At 47.1% G+C, this 25975-nt stretch overlaps 1 protein-coding gene across 1 annotated transcript in view; it reads left to right on the forward strand.

The window, feature by feature from the left end:
• arhgef2 (rho/rac guanine nucleotide exchange factor (GEF) 2) overlaps positions 1 to 24741 on the forward strand; it is a 52198-nt gene extending 27457 nt beyond the window's left edge. Inside the window, exons 6-21 of the mRNA XM_056243764.1 lie at positions 756 to 865; positions 961 to 1104; positions 4254 to 4504; positions 6378 to 6503; positions 6606 to 6723; positions 7584 to 7835; positions 14047 to 14123; positions 14242 to 14414; positions 14509 to 14576; positions 14679 to 14867; positions 14949 to 15053; positions 15725 to 15768; positions 15851 to 15892; positions 15972 to 16022; positions 17346 to 17619; positions 24530 to 24741. Of these exons, the coding sequence (XP_056099739.1) occupies positions 756 to 865; positions 961 to 1104; positions 4254 to 4504; positions 6378 to 6503; positions 6606 to 6723; positions 7584 to 7835; positions 14047 to 14123; positions 14242 to 14414; positions 14509 to 14576; positions 14679 to 14867; positions 14949 to 15053; positions 15725 to 15768; positions 15851 to 15892; positions 15972 to 16022; positions 17346 to 17619; positions 24530 to 24582 (2077 nt within the window). The 3' untranslated portion in view covers positions 24583 to 24741. The remainder of the gene's footprint in view (positions 1 to 755; positions 866 to 960; positions 1105 to 4253; positions 4505 to 6377; positions 6504 to 6605; positions 6724 to 7583; positions 7836 to 14046; positions 14124 to 14241; positions 14415 to 14508; positions 14577 to 14678; positions 14868 to 14948; positions 15054 to 15724; positions 15769 to 15850; positions 15893 to 15971; positions 16023 to 17345; positions 17620 to 24529) is intronic.
• Positions 24742 to 25975: the final 1234 nt, after the last annotated feature.

A 25975-nucleotide genomic window follows, 5' to 3' on the forward strand; every position in this document is an offset into this window, starting at 1 on the left:
TCAACTGCGCACACACACACTCCTCACTTATCACACAATTTCTGAAACCTGACACTCAAACACCAGAACACACACCAGATCTGCACAACCGTACACTCATTCTCGGCCTTCGACTTTCATAAAACACTCTTTGCAAACCACAACACACACTTCTCTATGAAACACACACACATCTCACAGGAAGTCTCTTGATTTCCTTTTTCAAACACAACCTATAAAAACACCACAGTAATTAATCAGAGCCTCACACACACACTCACACACACTGCTTTACTGAACACCCACCAATCAGGGCTTTAGAATAGGCCTATAAAAGGTCAAAGGTCGAGTTAGGGGTTTTTCGGACTGTCATACTGCATTCACAACCACATGCTTACAGTGGAAAACAAATAGTTTGGTTTCAATCTTGCTTTCATGTTTAACGTGATTTTTCCAACATCTCTCCGCGATGATATGTGATATTTTCAATGCAGTGCTTCGTTTAGCAAGAGATGTGAAGCATTGTGTGTGTGTGTGTGTGTGTGTGTGTGTGTGCGTGCAATTCTTGGATTTGTGTGTAAAGTTTTGAAAGAAAGAGGCAAAGTTTTGAAAATGTGTGTGAGCAGTGGAGAAACACTGATAACTGGAGTGTGTGGTTTAAGAGTGTGTGGTGCTTGGCCTATTATTTCCAGAAATGAATGCATGTTTTGTGAAGCCTCATGCTCTAATGCGCGCATGTGTGTGTGTGTGTGTGTGTGTGTGTTACTGTCCCACAGAAGTCTGAGTGACGACTCTCCTCTCGGCCTGAGGCGGATCCTCTCACACTCCACAGACTCGCTGAACTTCAGGAACAGAGCCATGTCCATGGAGTCCCTCAACGATGAAGGTGCAGCTCCACACACACACTCACACACACGCACACACACACACACACACACACACCTGTACGTGCCTGTAGTCCTCACACACACGTGTCCGCAGGAGAGCTGTACTACGCCTCGATGCTGGAGGAGCTGGAGCGGGACGGGAAGGACTTCGAGGTGGACTCCTGGAGCATGGCTGTGGACTCCTCGTACCTGCAGTCTCAGCGCAAAGACGTCATCAAGAGGCAAGACGTCATATACGGTGAGACTGCCGACTTCCAGACCATTTACACTGACAGTTCTGGCATGGGTTTGATGCTGTTACACGAAACACTTGCTCATTTAAACCACTTGAGGATGCGGTTCGTTGTAGTTAGTTCATTAGTCTTGAGTCTCTAATTAGTCGTCGCCTGTTCCCTGTTCAGTGGATTACCTTCCTCATGTGTTCAAGCCTTCAGTCTTCCTCAGCTCGGGTCTGTGTTGGAGTTGTGTCAAACAAGTGTCTGGTCCACTCAAGCGAGGAAAACCAGTGAGAGTATGGAATAAATGTACATTCTAAGGTGTAATTAGTAATCTAAATGGGTTGTAACCATCAACGAAATATACAAACTTTTTTGGACTCGCGGTGTGTGTAGAAACATGTCGCTGTAAGCGGACCCGCGGTGTGTGTAGAAACATGTCGGTGTAAGCGGACCCGCGGTGTGTGTAGAAACATGTCGGTGTAAGCGGACCCGCGGTGTGTGTAGAAACATGTCGGTGTAAGCGGACCCGCGGTGTGTGTAGAAACATGTCGCTGTAAGCGGACCCGCGGTGTGTGTAGAAACATGTCGGTGTAAGCGGACCCGCGGTGTGTGTAGAAACATGTCGCTGTAAGCGGACCCGCGGTGTGTGTAGAAACATGTCGCTGTAAGCGGACCCGCGGTGTGTGTAGAAACATGTCGGTGTAAGCGGACCCGCGGTGTGTGTAGAAACATGTCGGTGTAAGCGGACCCGCGGTGTGTGTAGAAACATGTCGGTGTAAGCGGACCCGCGGTGTGTGTAGAAACATGTCGGTGTAAGCGGACCCGCGGTGTGTGTAGAAACATGTCGGTGTAAGCGGACCCGCGGTGTGTGTAGAAACATGTCGCTGTAAGCGGACCCGCGGTGTGTGTAGAAACATGTCGGTGTAAGCGGACCCGCGGTGTGTGTAGAAACATGTCGGTGTAAGCGGACCCGCGGTGTGTGTAGAAACATGTCGGTGTAAGCGGACCCGCGGTGTGTGTAGAAACATGTCGCTGTAAGCGGACCCGCGGTGTGTGTAGAAACATGTCGCTGTAAGCGGACCCGCGGTGTGTGTAGAAACATGTCGCTGTAAGCGGACCCGCGGTGTGTGTAGAAACATGTCGCTGTAAGCGGACCCGCGGTGTGTGTAGAAACATGTCGCTGTAAGCGGACCCGCGGTGTGTGTAGAAACATGTCGGTGTAAGCGGACCCGCGGTGTGTGTAGAAACATGTCGGTGTAAGCGGACCCGCGGTGTGTGTAGAAACATGTCGCTGTAAGCGGACCCGCGGTGTGTGTAGAAACATGCCGCTGTAAGCGGACCCGCGGTGTGTGTAGAAACATGCCGCTGTAAGCGGACCCGCGGTGTGTGTAGAAACATGTCGCTGTAAGCGGACCCGCGGTGTGTGTAGAAACATGTCGGTGTAAGCGGACCCGCGGTGTGTGTAGAAACATGTCGCTGTAAGCGGACCCGCGGTGTGTGTAGAAACATGTCGGTGTAAGCGGACCCGCGGTGTGTGTAGAAACATGTCGGTGTAAGCGGACCCGCGGTGTGTGTAGAAACATGTCGGTGTAAGCGGACCCGCGGTGTGTGTAGAAACATGTCGGTGTAAGCGGACCCGCGGTGTGTGTAGAAACATGTCGGTGTAAGCGGACCCGCGGTGTGTGTAGAAACATGTCGCTGTAAGCGGACCCGCGGTGTGTGTAGAAACATGTCGGTGTAAGCGGACCCGCGGTGTGTGTAGAAACATGTCGGTGTAAGCGGACCCGCGGTGTGTGTAGAAACATGTCGCTGTAAGCGGACCCGCGGTGTGTGTAGAAACATGTCGCTGTAAGCGGACCCGCGGTGTGTGTAGAAACATGTCGGTGTAAGCGGACCCGCGGTGTGTGTAGAAACATGTCGGTGTAAGCGGACCCGCGGTGTGTGTAGAAACATGTCGGTGTAAGCGGACCCGCGGTGTGTGTAGAAACATGTCGGTGTAAGCGGACCCGCGGTGTGTGTAGAAACATGTCGCTGTAAGCGGACCCGCGGTGTGTGTAGAAACATGTCGCTGTAAGCGGACCCGCGGTGTGTGTAGAAACATGTCGGTGTAAGCGGACCCGCGGTGTGTGTAGAAACATGTCGCTGTAAGCGGACCCGCGGTGTGTGTAGAAACATGTCGCTGTAAGCGGACCCGCGGTGTGTGTAGAAACATGTCGGTGTAAGCGGACCCGCGGTGTGTGTAGAAACATGTCGCTGTAAGCGGACCCGCGGTGTGTGTAGAAACATGTCGGTGTAAGCGGACCCGCGGTGTGTGTAGAAACATGTCGCTGTAAGCGGACCCGCGGTGTGTGTAGAAACATGTCGCTGTAAGCGGACCCGCGGTGTGTGTAGAAACATGTCGCTGTAAGCGGACCCGCGGTGTGTGTAGAAACATGTCGGTGTAAGCGGACCCGCGGTGTGTGTAGAAACATGTCGCTGTAAGCGGACCCGCGGTGTGTGTAGAAACATGTCGGTGTAAGCGGACCCGCGGTGTGTGTAGAAACATGCCGCTGTAAGCGGACCCGCGGTGTGTGTAGAAACATGTCGCTGTAAGCGGACCCGCGGTGTGTGTAGAAACATGTCGCTGTAAGCGGACCCGCGGTGTGTGTAGAAACATGTCGCTGTAAGCGGACCCGCGGTGTGTGTAGAAACATGTCGCTGTGAGCGGACCCGCGGTGTGTGTAGAAACATGTCGGTGTAAGCGGACCCGCGGTGTGTGTAGAAACATGTCGCTGTAAGCGGACCCGCGGTGTGTGTAGAAACATGTCGCTGTAAGCGGACCCGCGGTGTGTGTAGAGAGAAACACTCATTCTAAGCTAATAAACACATAACGGTTCATTATGTAAGGTCTTTATACACCACTAAAAACATAGTTATGTATATGATATTGCATTTCGGTCAACAGATCTTCCTAAATATTACACACTGCACCTTTAAATGAAAGGATCATGCAGCATCATGTTTTCATAATCATTGGAAGCCAAAATGAAAGGCGAAACTAAAACACAGCCCTGAATCACGAGAGCCCTCACTCAGCGTATAGGGAGCGCCAGCGCTGGATAACGTCTCTGAATGCATGCGATATCAACAGCAGCGAGGTGCTCATAGGTTTGTCCTCTGTGTTGTGCAGAGCTGATCCAGACGGAGCTGAACCACGTGCGGACGCTGCGCATCATGGACGGGGTGTTTCGCAGAGGCATGATGGAGGAGGTGCTGATGGAGACGGGTGTAGTGAACGCCATCTTCCCCTGCCTGGACCAGCTCCTGTCCATCCACTCCAGCTTCCTGAGCCAGCTCCTGCAGAGGAGGAACCACAGCCTGGCTCCCAGTAGCACTCGCAACTTCACCATACAGCGGCTGGGAGACATACTGGTGGACCAGGTGAACTGCTCACTCACCAATCAGGGCTGTACCGAACACACAGATGACTGTTCGCTGCATAGAGACTGCGATCTCCATTCAGACACACACCTCATCTTATTCCTGAACGACAGTGATTCGGCTCTGTCTATTAAACTTTGACTAGTCCGATCACAGGAACATTCAGATCTGTGTTCTGATCCAGAGAGAGCCGTTGTCATGTATAGATATGAAACCGCTTCACTAACAGTCTTTTCAACACACAGTATCATTATCTCTGTCTTACAATCACTCAGATTATCACAGAGGTACTGGGATAAAAGTGTATAGTTCAGATATAAACACTGATGTCTACAGTAGGGATCAAAATACAGTAAATCACCATTTGAAAGTAATTTGACTCTTCAAATAAAGATTGTGATACATCGTTACACCAGTAGGCGGAGACGAGCGACGGTTATTCAAGAGATTTGTTCAAAAACATTGAATCATTGAATCATTCATTCAAAACGATTTAAAAAAAATAATTAATTCAAATTAATGCAACATTTCTAATAGACTGCACTGTACTGTTAACATTTTGTCAGAACTTTTAGTAGATTACATGTTGTTTTGTTTAATTGTCTATTCAGAATCATGGGAGAATCCCAATCTCTTTAAAAAAAATGCGATTCTCAATTTATCCAGAATTGTGCAGCTCTAGTACCTCAGTTTTGAAATCACGAACAGTTTTGTTCACAAACCTGTGGTTTACTGAACAAACTATGCCTGTCTTTAAATAAAAACTCAATATTGCCTAACCCACTATCTAATCATAACTCCTCCCCAATATCTAATAATAACCCCACCCCCTAATCCTAACTCCTCCCCATATCTAATCATAACCCCTCCCACACCTAATCCTAACTCCACCCCCATATCTAATCATAACCCCTCCCACACCTAATCCTAACTCCACCCCCATATCTAATCATAACCCCTCCCACACCTAATCCTAACTCCACCCCTAATCATAACCCCTCCCCAATATCTAATTCTAACCCCACCCCCTAATCCTAACTCCTCCCCCACCCCTAATCCTAATCCCTCCCCTACACCTAATCCTACCCATACTAGGGGATTTAGGGGGGTAATAATCTGGCGGGGGTCAGAATCTGGCACAACACCGGCACTCATTCTTCCACACTCTGAGGAAACGCGTCTCTAACACATTAAACGCCACTCATCTGACTGCAGGGCAAGACATGCTCCTTATCTTTCAGAAGTATATCGATATAAACCACACTGAGAAGTATACTTCTCCATACTGCTCACAGAGAAGCTCTGCATGTCCAGCGGTTAAAACTACACTGTATTTATTGGGTCATGCGTGCTGAACCGAAAGACAGTAAAGTATGCATAACCACAAGCATCTGGTGAAAGAACTGCACATACTACACTCGTGTGGTTCAGAGGAAGTGGATATTGATATGGGTATGATGGGTGTTTTGGGGATGGAGTGCCCTGATGGGGAAACAAAACACACAAATCCCTCATCAATAACTGTTATTTACATTTATATATTTGGCAGACTCTTTCATCTAAAGCTTTTTAAGGTATGCTTTTTTATCAGTTCATGCATTTCCTGGGAATCAACTATTGTAGTCAGTAGGCAAGTAAGATATTGGAAAACATGCTTTTAGGATTTCTGTGATGTAAATATCAAGGTGAGAATGCATTTTGAAGGGCACTATGGATTCTTAGGGTCATTCTAAGACCATCAAATGAACAGGCACAGTGTTTTATATATGTATCTGTCCTTTAGCAGTTTTAACAGATATAAACAGCAACAGCTGACCAGGGCTCAGTTCAGACGGGTCTGGGTTCTGACATGAGTGTGTGTCGTCTGCATCAGTTCTCAGGTCAGAACGCAGAAGAGATGAGGAAGTGTTATGTTGAGTTCTGCAGTCGGCACCTGAAAGCAGTGAAACTCTACAAGGAGCTGGTGGCCCGGGACAAGCGTTTCCAGCAGTTCATACGGGTGAGAGAACACACATGCGTCAGGCTGCGCTTGCTTCTGTGTGTAGAATGTGTTTAATGAAATATATTTGCTTTCTAACGTCTGCTCTGTTGTCCTGTGAAGCGTGTGAGCAGAGGTTCTTTACTGCGCCGTCACGGAGTGCAGGAGTGCATCTTACTGGTCACGCAGCGCATCACTAAATACCCCGTGCTCATCCAGCGCATACTGGACAACACTAAAGGTGAGACTACATGTCAGTGTCATAATGTGCATCATGTCCAACAGTTCAATGGAATTAATTCATGAAAATCAGCATCAACAGTAGGGTTGGGAATCGAAATCGTTTTCAATTCTGGAATCGGATACTTGTTATAAAAATAAAAAATTTCAATTCCTCTTGTCGAATCCTTTGTGAGCATTTCAATATGACTTTTCAAGCGCGAGAGACTCAGTTTTCAGTGTTGCAGGCGTGTGTATCAGTGTACTGGATCTGTGCGGCTCTTAAAGTGACAGCACTAATATTCCTGCCGTCTCTATAATAACACTAATCACACAACAGAAGACAAAGAGAAAATTCCCTCGTTCTTGACTGAATAACTTTTGTAACTATATTTTTAATGTTTATTTATAAACTGCAGTGTTATTTTACATTTGATTAGTTTCTGTTCCTGAAAATCTTAAAACAGTTTATTTCAATCGTTTGTTCAGTTGTATCTATGTTGCGATTGCTATTTTTTTTATGATGCTCTACATTTATATAATTTAGGCTAGTTGTTTTTTTATGGTGTTTTTAAACCACAGGCAAACGTTCCTTGTGTAAGTGTTCTTTAGCCTGTTGATTTGTGTTCATGATATTCAGCTACAATTAAATGTTTTGCAATAAGACTAAATGTGAATGATATTTTTGCATTTTCGGAATCGAAATTAGGAATCGATAAGAAACGGAATCGATAAGCAAAATCGAAATCGTTAAAATTCAACCGATACCCAACCCTAATGAACCCTAAGTGATAGAGAACGGGGGCCTGAGCTCCTCATCCACTGTAAATGGCCCTGTGTTTCCCTAGCTGATCTGAGAACAGACTGTATTTGGTTTGACAGGGAGTGAAGAGGAGAGTAAGTCTCTGGCTCAGTCTCTGGCTCTGATCCGGGAGCTGTTGTGTTCGGTGGATCAGCAGGTTCAGGAGTTAGAGCGAGCTCAGCGTCTGCAAGAGATCCAGTCGCGTCTGGACCCACGGGCCGAGACTAAAGTGAAGGGTGGAGGAGTGTTTCGTGGAGGAGAGCTTCTGCGGCGCGGGCTCATTCACGAGGGAGCGCTGCTGTGGAAGACTGCGCAGGGATCCCGACTCAAAGGTGCCATTATTACTGTTATACCATCGTCTGTCAGACTCAAAGGTTCCATTATTACTGTTATCCCATCGTCTGTCAGACTCAAAGGTGCCATTATTACTGTTATACCATCGTCTGTCAGACTCAAAGGTGCAATTATTACTGTTATACCATCGTCTGTCAGACTCAAAGGTGCCATTATTACTGTTATACCATCGTCTGTCAGACTCAAAGGTGCCATTATTACTGTTATACCATCGTCTGTCAGACTCAAAGGTGCAATTATTACTGTTATCCCATCGTCTGTCAGACTCAGAGGTGCCATTATTACTGCTATACCATCGTCTGTCAGACTCAAAGATGCAATTATTACTGTTATACCATCGTCTGTCAGACTCAAAGGTGCCATTATTACTGCTATACCATCGTCTGTCAGACTCAAAGGTGCCATTATTACTGTTATCCCATCGTCCGTCAGACTCAAAGGTGCCATTATTACTGTTATACCATCGATTGGCAGACTCAAAGGTGCCATTATTACTGTTATACCATCGTCCGTTAGACTCAAAGGTGCAATTATTACTGTTATACCATCGTCTGTCAGACTCAAAGGTGCCATTATTACTGTTATACCATCGTCTGTCAGACTCAAAGGTGCCATTATTGCTGTTATACCATCGTCTGTCAGACTCAAAGGTGCCATTATTACTGTTATCCCATCGTCCGTCAGACTCAAAGGTGCCATTATTACTGTTATACCATCATCTGTCAGACTCAAAGGTGCCATTATTACTGTTATACCATCGTCCGTCAGACTCAAAGGTGCCATTATTACTGTTATACCATCGTCTGTCAGACTCAAAGGTGCCATTATTACTGTTATCCCATCGCCCGTCAGACTCAAAGGTGCCATTATTACTGTTATACCATCGTCTGTCAGACTCAAAGGTGCCATTATTACTGTTATACCATCATCTGTCAGACTCAAAGGTGCCATTATTACTGTTATCCCATCGTCCGTCAGACTCAAAGGTGCCATTATTACTGTTATACCATCATCTGTCAGACTCAAAGGTGCCATTATTACTGTTATGCCATCATCTGTCAGACTCAAAGGTGCCATTATTACTGTTATACCATCGTCCGTCAGACTCAAAGGTGCCATTATTACTGTTATACCATCGTCTGTCAGACTCAAAGGTGCCATTATTACTGTTATCCCATCGCCCGTCAGACTCAAAGGTGCCATTATTACTGTTATACCATCGTCTGTCAGACTCAAAGGTGCCATTATTACTGTTATACCATCGTCTGTCAGACTCAAAGGTGCCATTATTACTGTTATCCCATCGTCCGTCAGACTCAAAGGTGCCATTATTACTGTTATACCATCATCTGTCAGACTCAAAGGTGCCATTATTACTGTTATACCATCGTCCGTCAGACTCAAAGGTGCCATTATTACTGTTATACCATCGTCTGTCAGACTCAAAGGTGCCATTATTACTGTTATACCATCGTCTGTCAGACTCAAAGGTGCCATTATTACTGTTATACCATCGTCTGTCAGACTCAAAGGTGCCATTATTACTGTTATCCCATCGTCCGTCAGACTCAAAGGTGCCATTATTACTGTTATACCATCATCTGTCAGACTCAAAGGTGCCATTATTACTGTTATACCATCGTCCGTCAGACTCAAAGGTGCCATTATTACTGCTATACCATCGTCCGTCAGACTCAAAGGTGCCATTATTACTGTTATACCATCGTCTGTCAGACTCAAAGGTGCCATTATTACTGTTATCCCATCGCCCGTCAGACTCAAAGGTGCCATTATTACTGTTATACCATCGTCTGTCAGACTCAAAGGTGCCATTATTACTGTTATACCATCGTCTGTCAGACTCAGAGGTGCCATTATTACTGTTATACCATCATCTGTCAGACTCAAAGGTGCCATTATTACTGTTATACCATCGTCCGTCAGACTCAAAGGTGCCATTATTACTGCTATACCATCGTCCGTCAGACTCAAAGGTGCCATTATTACTGTTATACCATCGTCTGTCAGACTCAAAGGTGCCATTATTACTGTTATCCCATCGCCCGTCAGACTCAAAGGTGCCATTATTACTGTTATACCATCGTCTGTCAGACTCAAAGGTGCCATTATTACTGTTATCCCATCGTCCGTCAGACTCAAAGGTGCCATTATTACTGTTATCCCATCGCCCGTCAGACTCAAAGGTGCCATTCTTACTGTTATCCCATCGTCTGTCAGACTCAGAGGTGCCATTATTACTGTTATACCATCGTCCGTCAGACTCAAAGGTGCCATTATTACTGTTATCCCATCGCCCGTCAGACTCAAAGGTGCCATTATTACTGTTATCCCATCGTCTGTCAGACTCAGAGGTGCCATTATTACTGCTATACCATCGTCCGTCAGACTCAAAGGTGCCATTATTACTGTTATCCCATCGCCCGTCAGACTCAAAGGTGCCATTCTTACTGTTATCCCATCGTCTGTCAGACTCAGAGGTGCCATTATTACTGCTATACCATCGTCCGTCAGACTCAAAGGTGCCATTATTACTGTTATACCATCGCCCGTCAGACTCAAAGGTGCCATTCTTACTGTTATCCCATCGTCTGTCAGACTCAGAGGTGCCATTATTACTGCTATACCATCGTCCGTCAGACTCAAAGGTGCCATTATTACTGTTATACCATCGCCCGTCAGACTCAAAGGTGCCATTCTTACTGTTATCCCATCGTCCGTCAGACTCAAAGGTGCCATTATTACTGTTATACCATCGTCTGTCAGACTCAAAGGTGCCATTATTACTGTTATACAATCGTCCGTCAGACTCAAAGGTGCCATTATTACTGTTATAGCATCGTCCGTCAGACTCAAAGGTGCCATTATTACTGTTATACCATCGTCCGTCAGACTCCTGTCAGACTCAAAGGTGCCATTATTACTGTTATACCATCGTCCGTCAGACTCAAAGGTGCCATTATTACTGTTATACCATCGTCTGTCAGACTCAAAGGTGCCATTATTACTGTTATACCATCGTCCGTCAGACTCAAAGGTGCCATTATTACTGTTATACCATCGCCCGTCAGACTCAAAGGTGCCATTCTTACTGTTATCCCATCGTCTGTCAGACTCAGAGGTGCCATTATTACTGTTATACCATCGTCCGTCAGACTCAAAGGTGCCATTATTACTGTTATCCCATCGCCCGTCAGACTCAAAGGTGCCATTATTACTGTTATCCCATCGTCTGTCAGACTCAGAGGTGCCATTATTACTGCTATACCATCGTCCGTCAGACTCAAAGGTGCCATTATTACTGTTATCCCATCGCCCGTCAGACTCAAAGGTGCCATTCTTACTGTTATCCCATCGTCTGTCAGACTCAGAGGTGCCATTATTACTGCTATACCATCGTCCGTCAGACTCAAAGGTGCCATTATTACTGTTATACCATCGCCCGTCAGACTCAAAGGTGCCATTCTTACTGTTATCCCATCGTCTGTCAGACTCAGAGGTGCCATTATTACTGCTATACCATCGTCCGTCAGACTCAAAGGTGCCATTATTACTGTTATACCATCGCCCGTCAGACTCAAAGGTGCCATTCTTACTGTTATCCCATCGTCCGTCAGACTCAAAGGTGCCATTATTACTGTTATACCATCGTCTGTCAGACTCAAAGGTGCCATTATTACTGTTATACCATCGTCCGTCAGACTCAAAGGTGCCATTATTACTGTTATACCATCGTCCGTCAGACTCAAAGGTGCCATTATTACTGTTATACCATCGTCCGTCAGACTCCTGTCAGACTCAAAGGTGCCATTATTACTGTTATACCATCGTCCGTCAGACTCAAAGGTGCCATTATTACTGTTATACCATCATCTGTCAGACTCAAAGGTGCCATTATTACTGTTATACCATCGTCCGTCAGACTCAAAGGTGCCATTATTACTGTTATACCATCGCCCGTCAGACTCAAAGGTGCCATTATTACTGTTATCCCATCGTCCGTCAGACTCAAAGGTGCCATTATTACTGTTATACCATCGTCCGTCAGACTCCTGTCAGACTCAAAGGTGCCATTATTACTGCTATACCATCGTCCGTCAGACTCAAAGGTGCCATTATTACTGTTATACCATCGTCCGTCAGAGTCAAAGGTGCCATTATTACTGTTATACCATCGTCTGTCAGACTCAAAGGTGCCATTATTACTGTTATACCATCGTCCGTCAGACTCAAAGGTGCCATTATTACTGTTATACCATCGCCCGTCAGACTCAAAGGTGCCATTATTACTGTTATCCCATCGTCCGTCAGACTCAAAGGTGCCATTATTACTGTTATACCATCGTCCGTCAGACTCCTGTCAGACTCAAAGGTGCCATTATTACTGCTATACCATCGTCCGTCAGACTCAAAGGTGCCATTATTACTGTTATACCATCGTCCGTCAGACTCAAAGGTGCCATTATTACTGTTATACCATCGTCCGTCAGACTCCTGTCAGACTCAAAGGTGCCATTATTACTGCTATACCATCGTCCGTCAGACTCAAAGGTGCCATTATTACTGTTATACCATCGTCTGTCAGACTCAAAGATGTCATTATTAATTTTGTGCCATCGTCTGTTTGAATACTCCATTCTGATTGGCTGGAAGGTGTGCAATAAAACCATTTAATGTACTGTTAGTTTAATCACCGTTCTATATTAATGCGCTGTTTTCATTGAAGCACACACATACGTCACTCGCACACACATACATTCAGGAGCACAGAAACTTTTGATCAACGCTGCTCTGTGACTTTTAGAAATAAAAGAGATTCGCCTCTGAATCACTACATTGCTATTTTGACCGTGTAAGGATCCAGAATCAAAGATGCCGGCTGTGCTTTTATTATTGCCATGAAGAATAGTCCCCTCCTTAAAATTAGTCCAAATGAGGTGTGAAGACAAAAAACTCCAAGTAGAGAGGCACTTCAAGAGAGTCCGCACACTCCACCAAAGCAAAAAGCCATCAAAGAAGCGAGATAAAATCAAAGCTTTACTGAGGAAAGGACAAACGTTTCGGTCACATGTGACTTTTATCAATGCCAAGCTTACTATTGTTATACCATGGTCTGTCTGAATACTCCATTCTGATTGGCTGGAAGGTGTGCAATAAAACCGTTTAATGCACATGTAGTTCTAAACTTCTAAACAACTCTGCCTGTGACTTTTAGAAATAAAAGATTTTCTCCTCTGAATCACTACATTATATACATCGCTATTTTGAAGTAGTTAAACTCACAGCTTCGTTGTTAATAGAGAAGCTGAACAGACAGGTACGCATCTCTCTTTCTCTCTCTCGACAATAAATTCAAATAAATGCTATAATTCATTCATTCAAATAAATGCAATCTTACTCACTACTTTATCTCTGTGTCTAATTCAAAGTGGGCAGAATGCTGGATCTAAAGAGCCGTAACTGATGAAAATAACCGTCAGTTTTACCCTTCCGGTTAAATATTGCGCTGCAAACATCAATAACAGCTTTAGGTATGACCGTGGTATAAGTAGGATAATCCACGGCTAGCTGTGCATTAAATGTTTTTTTCTGCTTCATGTCGGGCGGTTCTTTGCCTCCATGTTGTGCATCAAATCATTTAATACACAGCTAGCAGTGGATTATCTCTTACTTATCATTATTTTTCTGCTGTAAAACTGATCGTGCAGAAGTCCTAGAGACATGAAGCTTGGTGAAATGGTGGAGCTCAGTTTGGGGACACGCTGGCTTGGACTCGCCCTGAACAGCCAATGTCAACACTACAGTAATAAAACCAGTGCAAAAAGATTATCTGGAGATTGAATAATCAATAGTTATAAAAGAAAAAGAAAAAAAGTTGAACTTTCATTGCTGTTTTCATGCCAAATGTTCCTTTTGTTTTTTTGCTGTCACTTAAATGGCTATAACTCTTGAACAGAATGGGATATGTTCACCAAAATTGGCACACACATGTATGAGCTCAATCTGAGCTTGTGTGAAAATAAACATGACACTTGGCCACTTGGGGGCACTATAACAGAAAAAAAAACTGTCTATGAGAACATTCATTTATCTTGAAAAACATGGTTGAGTGAGTGAAATCGTTGGTATCCAGATAGGGTTATCGGTAACTCTGTGTTTTTGTCTGTATAGATGTGCAAGTTTTGTTAATGACGGACGTCCTGGTGTTCATGCAAGAAAAAGACCAGAAGTTTATTTTCCCCTGTCTGGTGAGTCACAGCTTTCTATTGGCTGGCTGTCAGTGGATTCTAACAACGCATCATTTATCTCATGACCTGCATCATCCCACATCAAAACCAAGCTGACCAAATCTCGCTGGCTTCACAGGACAAGCCTGCAGTGCTGTGCCTTCAGAACCTGATTGTGAGGCATATAGCCAATCAGGAGCGAGGAATGTTCCTCATCAGCCACTCCACGCCTCCAGAGATGTACGAGCTCCACGCCGCCTCCAAAGACGACAGAAACACCTGGATGAAAATCATTCAGCAGACAGTGAGCAAGTCAGAGTCAACCCACACCTCAATGCCCCTCAGATATATCTCTGCACAGTCACCGCCAAACGCTTCATCTGCTGCTCTCTGCTCTCTTTTACAGCTGTCCTTCACGAGAGGATTTCCCTCTGATCGAGACAGAGGACAAAGCTTTGCTACGCAGACTCAGAGGTGTGGATCAACTAAACATGGTTTATTTCCCAGCACTCGTCCTTATCTGTCGTCAGACCGCTCAGATTGATTTCATTACTCTCTCTCTCTGTCTGTGTCTAGCTGATATCCAGCAGAAGGACCGTGAGGTTCTGGAGCTGTTACAGGAGCGCGTGACGCTCTTCTCTGACTTGGCCGAGGTCACTGGAGGTCAGACTGTTACCGTTCCCACAAACTCCAGGAATATATTCAGAGCAGAGACTCCCTCGGCTCCTCAGGCGGAGCGGCTGCTGAATGACGCCATTGTTGAGGGTAAGCAGAGGAGAACTCAGAGAATACACAGCTTAGCAATGAAGACATTAAGACTGCTCTCTTATTTATGTCACCCTTCAGTGGACAGACTGAGTGAAGTGCTGTTGGCTTCATGCATTGACCGGCCACAGTCCTGCAGACTGAATGGTGAACCGACAGAGGTACAATTCACCTCCAAAACAACAGGTACCTTGTTCATCTTTAGCATACCTATCCTGCCCTTCTACAAAGTCTTGATGATGTTTCAGGCTCTACTAGAACAGGTTTTCCTGCTTGAATGTTGATTATTCTCCTCATATTCTCCATTGTTGCGGCTCCTCTCTTCCCAGTCTGTCAGTAACGCTCTGTTTACTTCCTGTCTCTATGAAGCCCCTCCTTCTGAAAAGCACACTGTGCTCTGATTGGTCGGCTGGATCAGTGTGTTGTGATTGGTCGAGCGCTTCGAGTGTGTTTGGGAAATGTCCCGCCTCTTTCCATAACCGCCAGTTTAACACACTACTAACTAACTCAACCAGGCCCCGCCCCTTTATTCTGCGCATGAATTATTATAATGAGGAATATTGTGACTGATACTGCTGCCTTGTTTCAGTTTCTGGACTAAAATGAGTAATAATAGCATTGAACATTACAGTAGGATGGAAAGCCAGGCCCAAACTGCAAATTATCAGATTGTTTAATCAATAAATAATATATATATATATATATAAAGTAATAAAATGACGTAGTAATGTAGAATGTCTACAATGCATAAATATAAGCAAATCCAATTCTTGTTTTGTTTATATTGGATTATATTCTCTCCAATGGTGTGGATGTAATATACAGTATTAAGACTTTTCCATCTCTCATATTTTCAGTTGAAGGAACGATATCAGTTAACGGGACTCATGAAGTAAACAAGGTGAGGGTTTGATTGATTCCAGGAAGACTTGAGTGGATATCGCAGTGCATGCTGGATTGATTAATGTTTATGGCTCTCGCAGGACAGGAATGGGAACCAGCTGCAGGACAAGACTTTAAACGAGGTACGCCTTCAGGAAGCTCTTGGAGAACGAGGTGTGTGTGAAGATGAGAGCAGAGATGACTGAAGTGTTTGTATTTCAGGAGGTGTGTCAGAGACTGGTGAACCTCAGCACTCAACTACACGCTCTACAGGTCAGCAGTTATTGATCATCTAATAGTGAACTTCCACATTCGCCTGAGCGCTATTACTTACTAATTCATTAATCACAGTTTCTTGTTAGTTAATAGTGGTTGCGAGAGTGTTAATAGTGCGTTACTCATTTGTTCCTGTGTAGTTATTCATTAAAGGGTTCGTTCACCCAAAAATGGAAATTCTGTCAGTAATTACACAAAAAGTATTCTCGTACAGAAGCGCTGCGCTGTTACACTACTGAACTCACTCGAGGCCCACAGTGTGTGTGTGTGTGTGTGTGTGTCGTGGCTCTCGTGAACTCACTCGAGGCCCACAGTGTGTGTGTGTGTGTGTGTGTGTGTCGTGGCTCTCGTGAACTCACTCGAGGCCCACAGAGTGTGTGTGTGTGTGTGTGTGTCGTGGCTCTCGTGAACTCACTCGAGGCCCACAGTGTGTGTGTGTGTGTCGTGGCTCTCGTGAACTCACTCGAGGCCCACAGTGTGTGTGTGTGTGTGTGTGTGTGTGTGTCGTGGCTCTCGTGAACTCACTCGAGGCCCACAGTGTGTGTGTGTGTGTGTGTGTGTCGTGGCTCTCGTGAACTCACTCGAGGCCCACAGTGTGTGTGTGTGTGTGTGTGTCGTGGCTCTCGTGAACTCACTCGAGGCCCACAGTGTGTGTGTGTGTGTGTGTGTGTGTGTCGTGGCTCTTGTGAACTCACTCGAGGCCCACAGTGTGTGTGTGTGTGTGTGTGTGTGTGTGTCGTGGCTCTCGTGAACTCACTCGAGGCCCACAGTGTGTGTGTGTGTGTGTGTGTGTGTCGTGGCTCTCGTGAACTCACTCGAGGCCCACAGTGTGTGTGTGTGTGTGTGTGTGTGTCGTGGCTCTCGTGAACTCACTCGAGGCCCACAGAGAAGGAGATGAAGAGTTGAATAAAGTCGTTATTTATGTTTGTTTTTGCGCACAAAAAGTATTCTCGTCGCCTGATAAACTTAAGGTTGAGCCGCTGTAGTCACTCGGACTATTTTAACGATGTCTTTATTAACTTTTCTGGGCCGGCAAGTTTCAATCCCTTAGAAGCCAGTGGAGGAGTGATCCAGCTCTCAGATTTAATCACAAATATCTTAATTTGTGTCCTGAAGATGAACGACAGTCTTACGGGGTTGAACAACATGAGGGAGAGTCATTACTGACAGAGTTTACATGTTTGGGTGAACTAACCCTTTAATGAAGGAACAGTATTATAAAGTCTTAGTGTCATTTTGAGAAGCTTAAAACACATTTGGTTGATTACGAGACGGTGGCGAAGCATCTTTATCAAACACACTCTCTCGTTGTGTGTGTAGGCTGCGGTGATCCGGCAGGACTCGTTCCTGGAGGTGTACATGCAGAAGGACTCGAGCGTGTCCCATGAGCCTCTGCTGGAGCCGGCCGGGCCCGACCTGACCGAGCTACAGCGCAAATACAACCTTCTGCAAGGAGAAGTGATGCGACTCCGGGCCGCCCAGAACCAGAGGAGCAACGGAGCGCCGGTTCCGGATCCGATGAAAGCCCAGGACACAGTGGATCAGTCGGAGCCGCCGGACGACGGCAAGAAGGCCATGCCTCCTCGAGCGGACAGTCAGTGCTATTTTACATTTCTGGACCTAAAAACACTGTTTATTTTAATCGTATCTTTGTTCAGTTGTGTCTATTTGTTGCGATTGCTAATTTTTGTTGTTGTTCTTTTTTAATTCCTGAGTGTTTACTTTTCCTTAATAATGCTCTACATTTATATTAGTTCGGCTAGTTGTTCTTCTATGGTGTTTTACCACAGGCAAACGCTCCTTGTGTACGAGTTCTTCAGCTGATGATTCTGTTCATGATATTCAGCTACAATTAAATGTTTTGCAATGAGACTAAATGTGAATGATATCTAAAGTTTTTTTTTTTTTTACCTTATTGGAATCGATAAGAATTAGAATCGGAATAGTTAAAACTCAAACGATACCCAACCCTACTTATGCACTTAATTTTTCATTCAATTCGAAAACGTGGATATAAACCATGGAAACACATGATGCACAACAACAAGCTTCCCAAACTGCGGTTTGCCAACACCTAGTGGTTTGCGGAGGAACTGGAACGGGGTTCATGAGTTGAAAACATGTTTAGGAATCCCTGCCTCAGATATTATCAAAGACAATACAGATATCACACACCCCTAATGCTTCCCATTAACGGTGACATGAGATTATAGCATTAGATACTCTTAAAATAATTGCATTTTTACAGTTTATACAATTTATTTTTGCAAACTAACAGTAACTATGTTTCCATCCACCTATTTTTATGCGTTTTTTGGGATATTGCATAAAAAACACTGGATGGAAATGCCAAGATGTGCATAGATTCTAATAATGCGCATAAATAACGTAGGCAGATCATTTATCCGATAAGAAGACATGCACATAAACTATGATGGAAACATAAATCTCTCGATGCACAGCAAAACCCTCAGCGTCAGCGGTGATTGGATAACTGGAGTAACCGGTGGACCAATGGCGTCGCAGCGTCTCTAATGTTGGTTTGGTGTTTCTGAAACGCCGGAGTCGGAGTGTGTGTTCAGAGTGATTGGGTGCAACTCCCTCCAGAAGCGTCTCACACACACGAGTGTGTTCCCGAACACCAGCATCCGAACGCCAGAGAACACACTCGTTCATGATGACGCTCGACACACACTCGTTCATGATGACGCTCGACACACACTCGTTCATGATGACGCTCGACACACACTCGTTCATGATGACGCTCGACACACACTCGTTCATGATGACGCTCGACACACACTCGTTCATGATGACGCTCGACACACACTCGTTCATGATGACGCTCGACACACACTCGTTCATGATGACGCTCGACACACACTCGTTCATGATGACGCTCGACACACTCGTTCATGATGACGCTCGACACACACTCGTTCATGATGACGCTCGACACACACTCGTTCATGATGACGCTCGACACACACTCGTTCATGATGACGCTCGACACACACTCGTTCATGATGACGCTCGACACACACTCGTTCATGATGACGCTCGACACACACTCGCTCATGATGACGCTCGACACACACTCGTTCATGATGACGCTCGACACACACTCGTTCATGATGACGCTCGACACACACTCGCTCATGATGACGCTCGACACACACTCGCTCATGATGACGCTCGACACACACTCGCTCATGATGACGCTCGACACACACTCGCTCATGATGACGCTCGACACACACTCGCTCATGATGACGCTCGACACACACTCGTTCATGATGACGCTCGACACACACTCGTTCATGATGACGCCAGAGAACACACTCGTTCATGATGACGCTCGACACACACTCGTTCATGATGACGCTCGACACACACTCGTTCATGATGACGCTCGACACACACTCGTTCATGATGACGCTCGACACACACTCGTTCATGATGACGCTCGACACACACTCGTTCATGATGACGCTCGACACACACTCGTTCATGATGACGCTCGACACACACTCGTTCATGATGACGCTCGACACACACTCGCTCATGATGACGCTCGACACACACTCGTTCATGATGACGCTCGACACACACTCGTTCATGATGACGCTCGACACACACTCGCTCATGATGACGCTCGACACACACTCGCTCATGATGACGCTCGACACACACTCGCTCATGATGACGCTCGACACACACTCGCTCATGATGACGCTCGACACACACTCGCTCATGATGACGCTCGACACACACTCGTTCATGATGACGCTCGACACACACTCGCTCATGATGACGCTCGACACACACTCGTTCATGATGACGCTCGACACACACTCGTTCATGATGACGCTCGACACACACTCGTTCATGATGACGCTCGACACACACTCGTTCATGATGACGCTCGACACACACTCGTTCATGATGACGCTCGACACACACTCGTTCATGATGACGCTCGACACACACTCGTTCATGATGACGCTCGACACACACTCGCTCATGATGACGCTCGACACACACTCGTTCATGATGACGCTCGACACACACTCGTTTATGATGACGCTCGACACACACTCGCTCATGATGACGCTCGACACACACTCGCTCATGATGACGCTCGACACACACTCGCTCATGATGACGCTCGACACACACTCGTTCATGATGACGCTCGACACACACTCGTTCATGATGACGCTCGACACACACTCGCTCATGATGACGCTCGACACACACTCGCTCATGATGACGCTCGACACACACTCGCTCATGATGACGCTCGACACACACTCGCTCATGATGACGCTCGACACACACTCGCTCATGATGACGCTCGACACACACTCGCTCATGATGACGCTCGACACACACTCGCTCATGATGACGCTCGACACACACTCGTTCATGATGACGCTCGACACACACTCGTTCATGATGACGCTCGACACACACTCGCTCATGATGACGCTCGACACACACTCGTTCATGATGACGCTCGACACACACTCGCTCATGATGACGCTCGACACACACTCGCTCATGATGACGCTCGACACACACTCGTTCATGATGACGCTCGACACACACTCGTTCATGATGACGCTCGACACACACTCGTTCATGATGACGCTCGACACACACTCGTTCATGATGACGCTCGACACACACTCGTTCATGATGACGCTCGACACACACTCGTTCATGATGACGCTCGACACACACTCGTTCATGATGACGCTCGACACACACTCGTTCATGATGACGCTCGACACACACTCGTTCATGATGACGCTCGACACACACTCGTTCATGATGACGCTCGACACACACTCGCTCATGATGACGCTCGACACACACTCGTTCATGATGACGCTCGACACACACTCGCTCATGATGACGCTCGACACACACTCGCTCATGATGACGCTCGACACACACTCGCTCATGATGACGCTCGACACACACTCGCTCATGATGACGCTCGACACACACTCGCTCATGATGACGCTCGACACACACTCGTTCATGATGACGCTCGACACACACTCGCTCATGATGACGCTCGACACACACTCGTTCATGATGACGCTCGACACACACTCGTTCATGATGACGCTCGACACACACTCGTTCATGATGACGCTCGACACACACTCGTTCATGATGACGCTCGACACACTCGTTCATGATGACGCTCGACACACACTCGTTCATGATGACGCTCGACACACACTCGTTCATGATGACGCTCGACACACACTCGTTCATGATGACGCTCGACACACACTCGCTCATGATGACGCTCGACACACACTCGTTCATGATGACGCTCGACACACACTCGTTCATGATGACGCTCGACACACACTCGCTCATGATGACGCTCGACACACACTCGCTCATGATGACGCTCGACACACACTCGCTCATGATGACGCTCGACACACACTCGCTCATGATGACGCTCGACACACACTCGTTCATGATGACGCTCGACACACACTCGTTCATGATGACGCTCGACACACACTCGTTCATGATGACGCTCGACACACTCGTTCATGATGACGCTCGACACACACTCGTTCATGATGACGCTCGACACACACTCGTTCATGATGACGCTCGACACACACTCGTTTATGATGACGCTCGACACACACTCGCTCATGATGACGCTCGACACACACTCGTTCATGATGACGCTCGACACACACTCGTTCATGATGACGCTCGACACACACTCGCTCATGATGACGCTCGACACACACTCGTTCATGATGACGCTCGACACACACTCGTTCATGATGACGCTCGACACACACTCGTTCATGATGACGCTCGACACACACTCGCTCATGATGACGCTCGACACACACTCGCTCATGATGACGCTCGACACACACTCGTTCATGATGACGCTCGACACACACTCGCTCATGATGACGCTCGACACACACTCGTTCATGATGACGCTCGACACACACTCGTTCATGATGACGCTCGACACACACTCGTTCATGATGACGCTCGACACACACTCGTTCATGATGACGCTCGACACACACTCGTTCATGATGACGCTCGACACACACTCGTTCATGATGACGCTCGACACACACTCGTTCATGATGACGCTCGACACACACTCGTTCATGATGACGCTCGACACACACTCGCTCATGATGACGCTCGACACACACTCGCTCATGATGACGCTCGACACACACTCGCTCATGATGACGCTCGACACACACTCGTTCATGATGACGCTCGACACACACTCGTTCATGATGACGCTCGACACACACTCGTTCATGATGACGCTCGACACACACTCGTTCATGATGACGCTCGACACACACTCGTTCATGATGACGCTCGACACACACTCGTTTATGATGACGCTCGACACACTCGTTCATGATGACGCTCGACACACACTCGTTCATGATGACGCTCGACACACACTCGTTCATGATGACGCTCGACACACACTCGTTCATGATGACGCTCGACACACTCGTTCATGATGACGCTCGACACACACTCGTTCATGATGACGCTCGACACACACTCGTTCATGATGACGCTCGACACACACTCGTTCATGATGACGCTCGACACACACTCGTTCATGATGACGCTCGACACACACTCGCTCATGATGACGCTCGACACACACTCGCTCATGATGACGCTCGACACACACTCGCTCATGATGACGCTCGACACACACTCGCTCATGATGACGCTCGACACACACTCGTTCATGATGACGCTCGACACACACTCGCTCATGATGACGCTCGACACACACTCGTTCATGATGACGCTCGACACACACTCGCTCATGATGACGCTCGACACACACTCGTTTATGATGACGCTCGACACACACTCGCTCATGATGACGCTCGACACACTCGCTCATGATGACGCTCGACACACACTCGCTCATGATGACGCTCGACACACACTCGCTCATGATGACGCTCGACACACACTCGCTCATGATGACGCTCGACACACACTCGCTCATGATGACGCTCGACACACACTCGTTCATGATGACGCTCGACACACACTCGTTCATGATGACGCTCGACACACACTCGTTCATGATGACGCTCGACACACACTCGTTCATGATGACGCTCGACACACACTCGTTCATGATGACGCTCGACACACACTCGTTCATGATGACGCTCGACACACACTCGTTCATGATGACGCTCGACACACACTCGTTCATGATGACGCTCGACTCACACTCGCTCATGATGACGCTCGACACACACTCGCTCATGATGACGCTCGACACACACTCGTTCATGATGACGCTCGACACACTCGCTCATGATGACGCTCGACACACACTCGCTCATGATGACGCTCGACACACACTCGTTCATGATGACGCTCGACACACACTCGTTCATGATGACGCTCGACACACACTCGTTCATGATGACGCTCGACACACTCGCTCATGATGACGCTCGACACACACTCCCTCATGATGACGCTCGACACACACTCGTTCATGATGACGCTCGACACACACTCGTTCATGATGACGCTCGACACACACTCGTTCATGATGACGCTCGACACACACTCGTTCATGATGACGCTCGACACACACTCGTTCATGATGACGCTCGACACACACTCGCTCATGATGACGCTCGACACACACTCGCTCATGATGACGCTCGACACACACTCGTTCATGATGACGCTCGACACACACTCGTTCATGATGACGCTCGACACACACTCGTTCATGATGACGCTCGACACACACTCGTTCATGATGACGCTCGACACACACTCGTTCATGATGACGCTCGACACACACTCGCTCATGATGACGCTCGACACACACTCGCTCATGATGACGCTCGACACACACTCGTTCATGATGACGCTCGACACACACTCGTTCATGATGACGCTCGACACACACTCGTTTATGATGACGCTCGACACACACTCGTTCATGATGACGCTCGACACACACTCGCTTATGATGACGCTCGACACACACTCGCTCATGATGACGCTCGACACACACTCGTTCATGATGACGCTCGACACACACTCGTTTATGATGACGCTCGACACACACTCGTTCATGATGATGCTCGACACACACTCGTTTATGATGACGCTCGACACACACTCGTTCATGATGACGCTCGACACACACTCGTTTATGATGACGCTCGACACACACTCGTTCATGATGACGCTCGACACACACTCGTTCATGATGACGCTCGACACACACTCGTTCATGATGACGCTCGACACACACTCGTTTATGATGACGCTCGACACACACTCTGCAAAAGATAAATTCGTAACTTTGGAGTGAAACATAGCTATCGAGAATTATAAACAAACTTAAGAACAAAGAAGTAAAGCTGCACTGATTGACCTGTGATGTTTTCCTGTGCTTATGTTTTCAGATCTGCAGGATATTCCTGAGGAGAGCGAGTGTGGGACCGAAGCTCACAGTTAACATCTGGTCGCTCAATCACACGCTCACACTCGCTGTCAATCACACACTCACACTCGCTGTCAATCACACACTCACACTCGCTCAATCACACACTCACACTCACTGTCAATCACAGTCACACACTCGCTGTCAATCACAGTCACACACTCACACTCGCTGTCAATCACAATCACACTCGCTGTCAATCACACTCACACTCACTCAATCAGTCACACACTCACACTCGCTGTCAATCACACTCACACTCGCTCAATCAGTCACACACTCGCTGTCAATCACACACTCACACTCGCTGTCAATCACAGTCACACACTCACAGTCAATCACAGTCACACACTCACACTCACTCAATCACAGTCACACACTCGCTGTCAATCACACACTCACACTCGCTCAATCACAGTCACACACTCACACTCACTGTCAATCACACACTCACACTCGCTCAATCACAGTCACACACTCACACTCGCTCAATCACAGTCACACACTCACACTCACTGTCAATCACACACTCACACTCGCTCAATCACAGTCACACACTCACACTCGCTCAATCACAGTCACACACTCACACTCGCTGTCAATCACACACTCACACTCGCTCAATCACAGTCACACACTCACACTCGCTCAATCACAGTCACACACTCACACTCGCTGTCAATCACAGTCAAACACTCGCTGTCAATCTCAGTCACACACACTCGCTGTCAATCACAGTCACACTCACACTCGCTGTCAATCACAGTCACACACTCACACTCGCTGTCAATCTCAGTCACACACTCACACTCTCTCTGTCAATCTCAGTCACACACTCACACTCGCTGTCAATCAGTCACACTCACACTCGCTGTCAATCACAGTCACACTCACACTCGCTCAGTCACACACTCACACTCGCTGTCAATCACAGTCACACACTCACACTCGCTGTCCATCACAGTCATACACTCACACCCGCTCAATCAGTCACACACTCACACTCGCTCAATCACACACTCACACTCGCTCAATCACACACTCACACTCGCTCAATCACAGTCACACACTCACACACTCACACTCGCTGTCAATCACAGTCACACACTCACACTCGCTGTCAATCACAGTCACACTCACACTCGCTCAGTCACACACTCACACTCGCTCAATCACAGTCACACACTCACACTCTCTGTCAATCAGTCACACACTCACACTCGCTGTCAATCACAGTCACACACTCACACTCGCTGTCAATCACAGTCACACTCACACTCGCTCAGTCACACACTCACACTCGCTGTCAATCAGTCACACACTCACACTCGCTGTCCATCACAGTCACACACTCACACCCGCTCAATCAGTCACACACTCACACTCGCTCAATCACACACACACACTC

Source organism: Rhinichthys klamathensis, unplaced genomic scaffold (genome assembly GCF_029890125.1).
Source record: "Rhinichthys klamathensis goyatoka isolate OS25496 unplaced genomic scaffold, OSU_Roscu_1.1 h1tg000844l_1, whole genome shotgun sequence".
Classification (NCBI taxonomy): domain Eukaryota; kingdom Metazoa; phylum Chordata; class Actinopteri; order Cypriniformes; family Leuciscidae; genus Rhinichthys; species Rhinichthys klamathensis.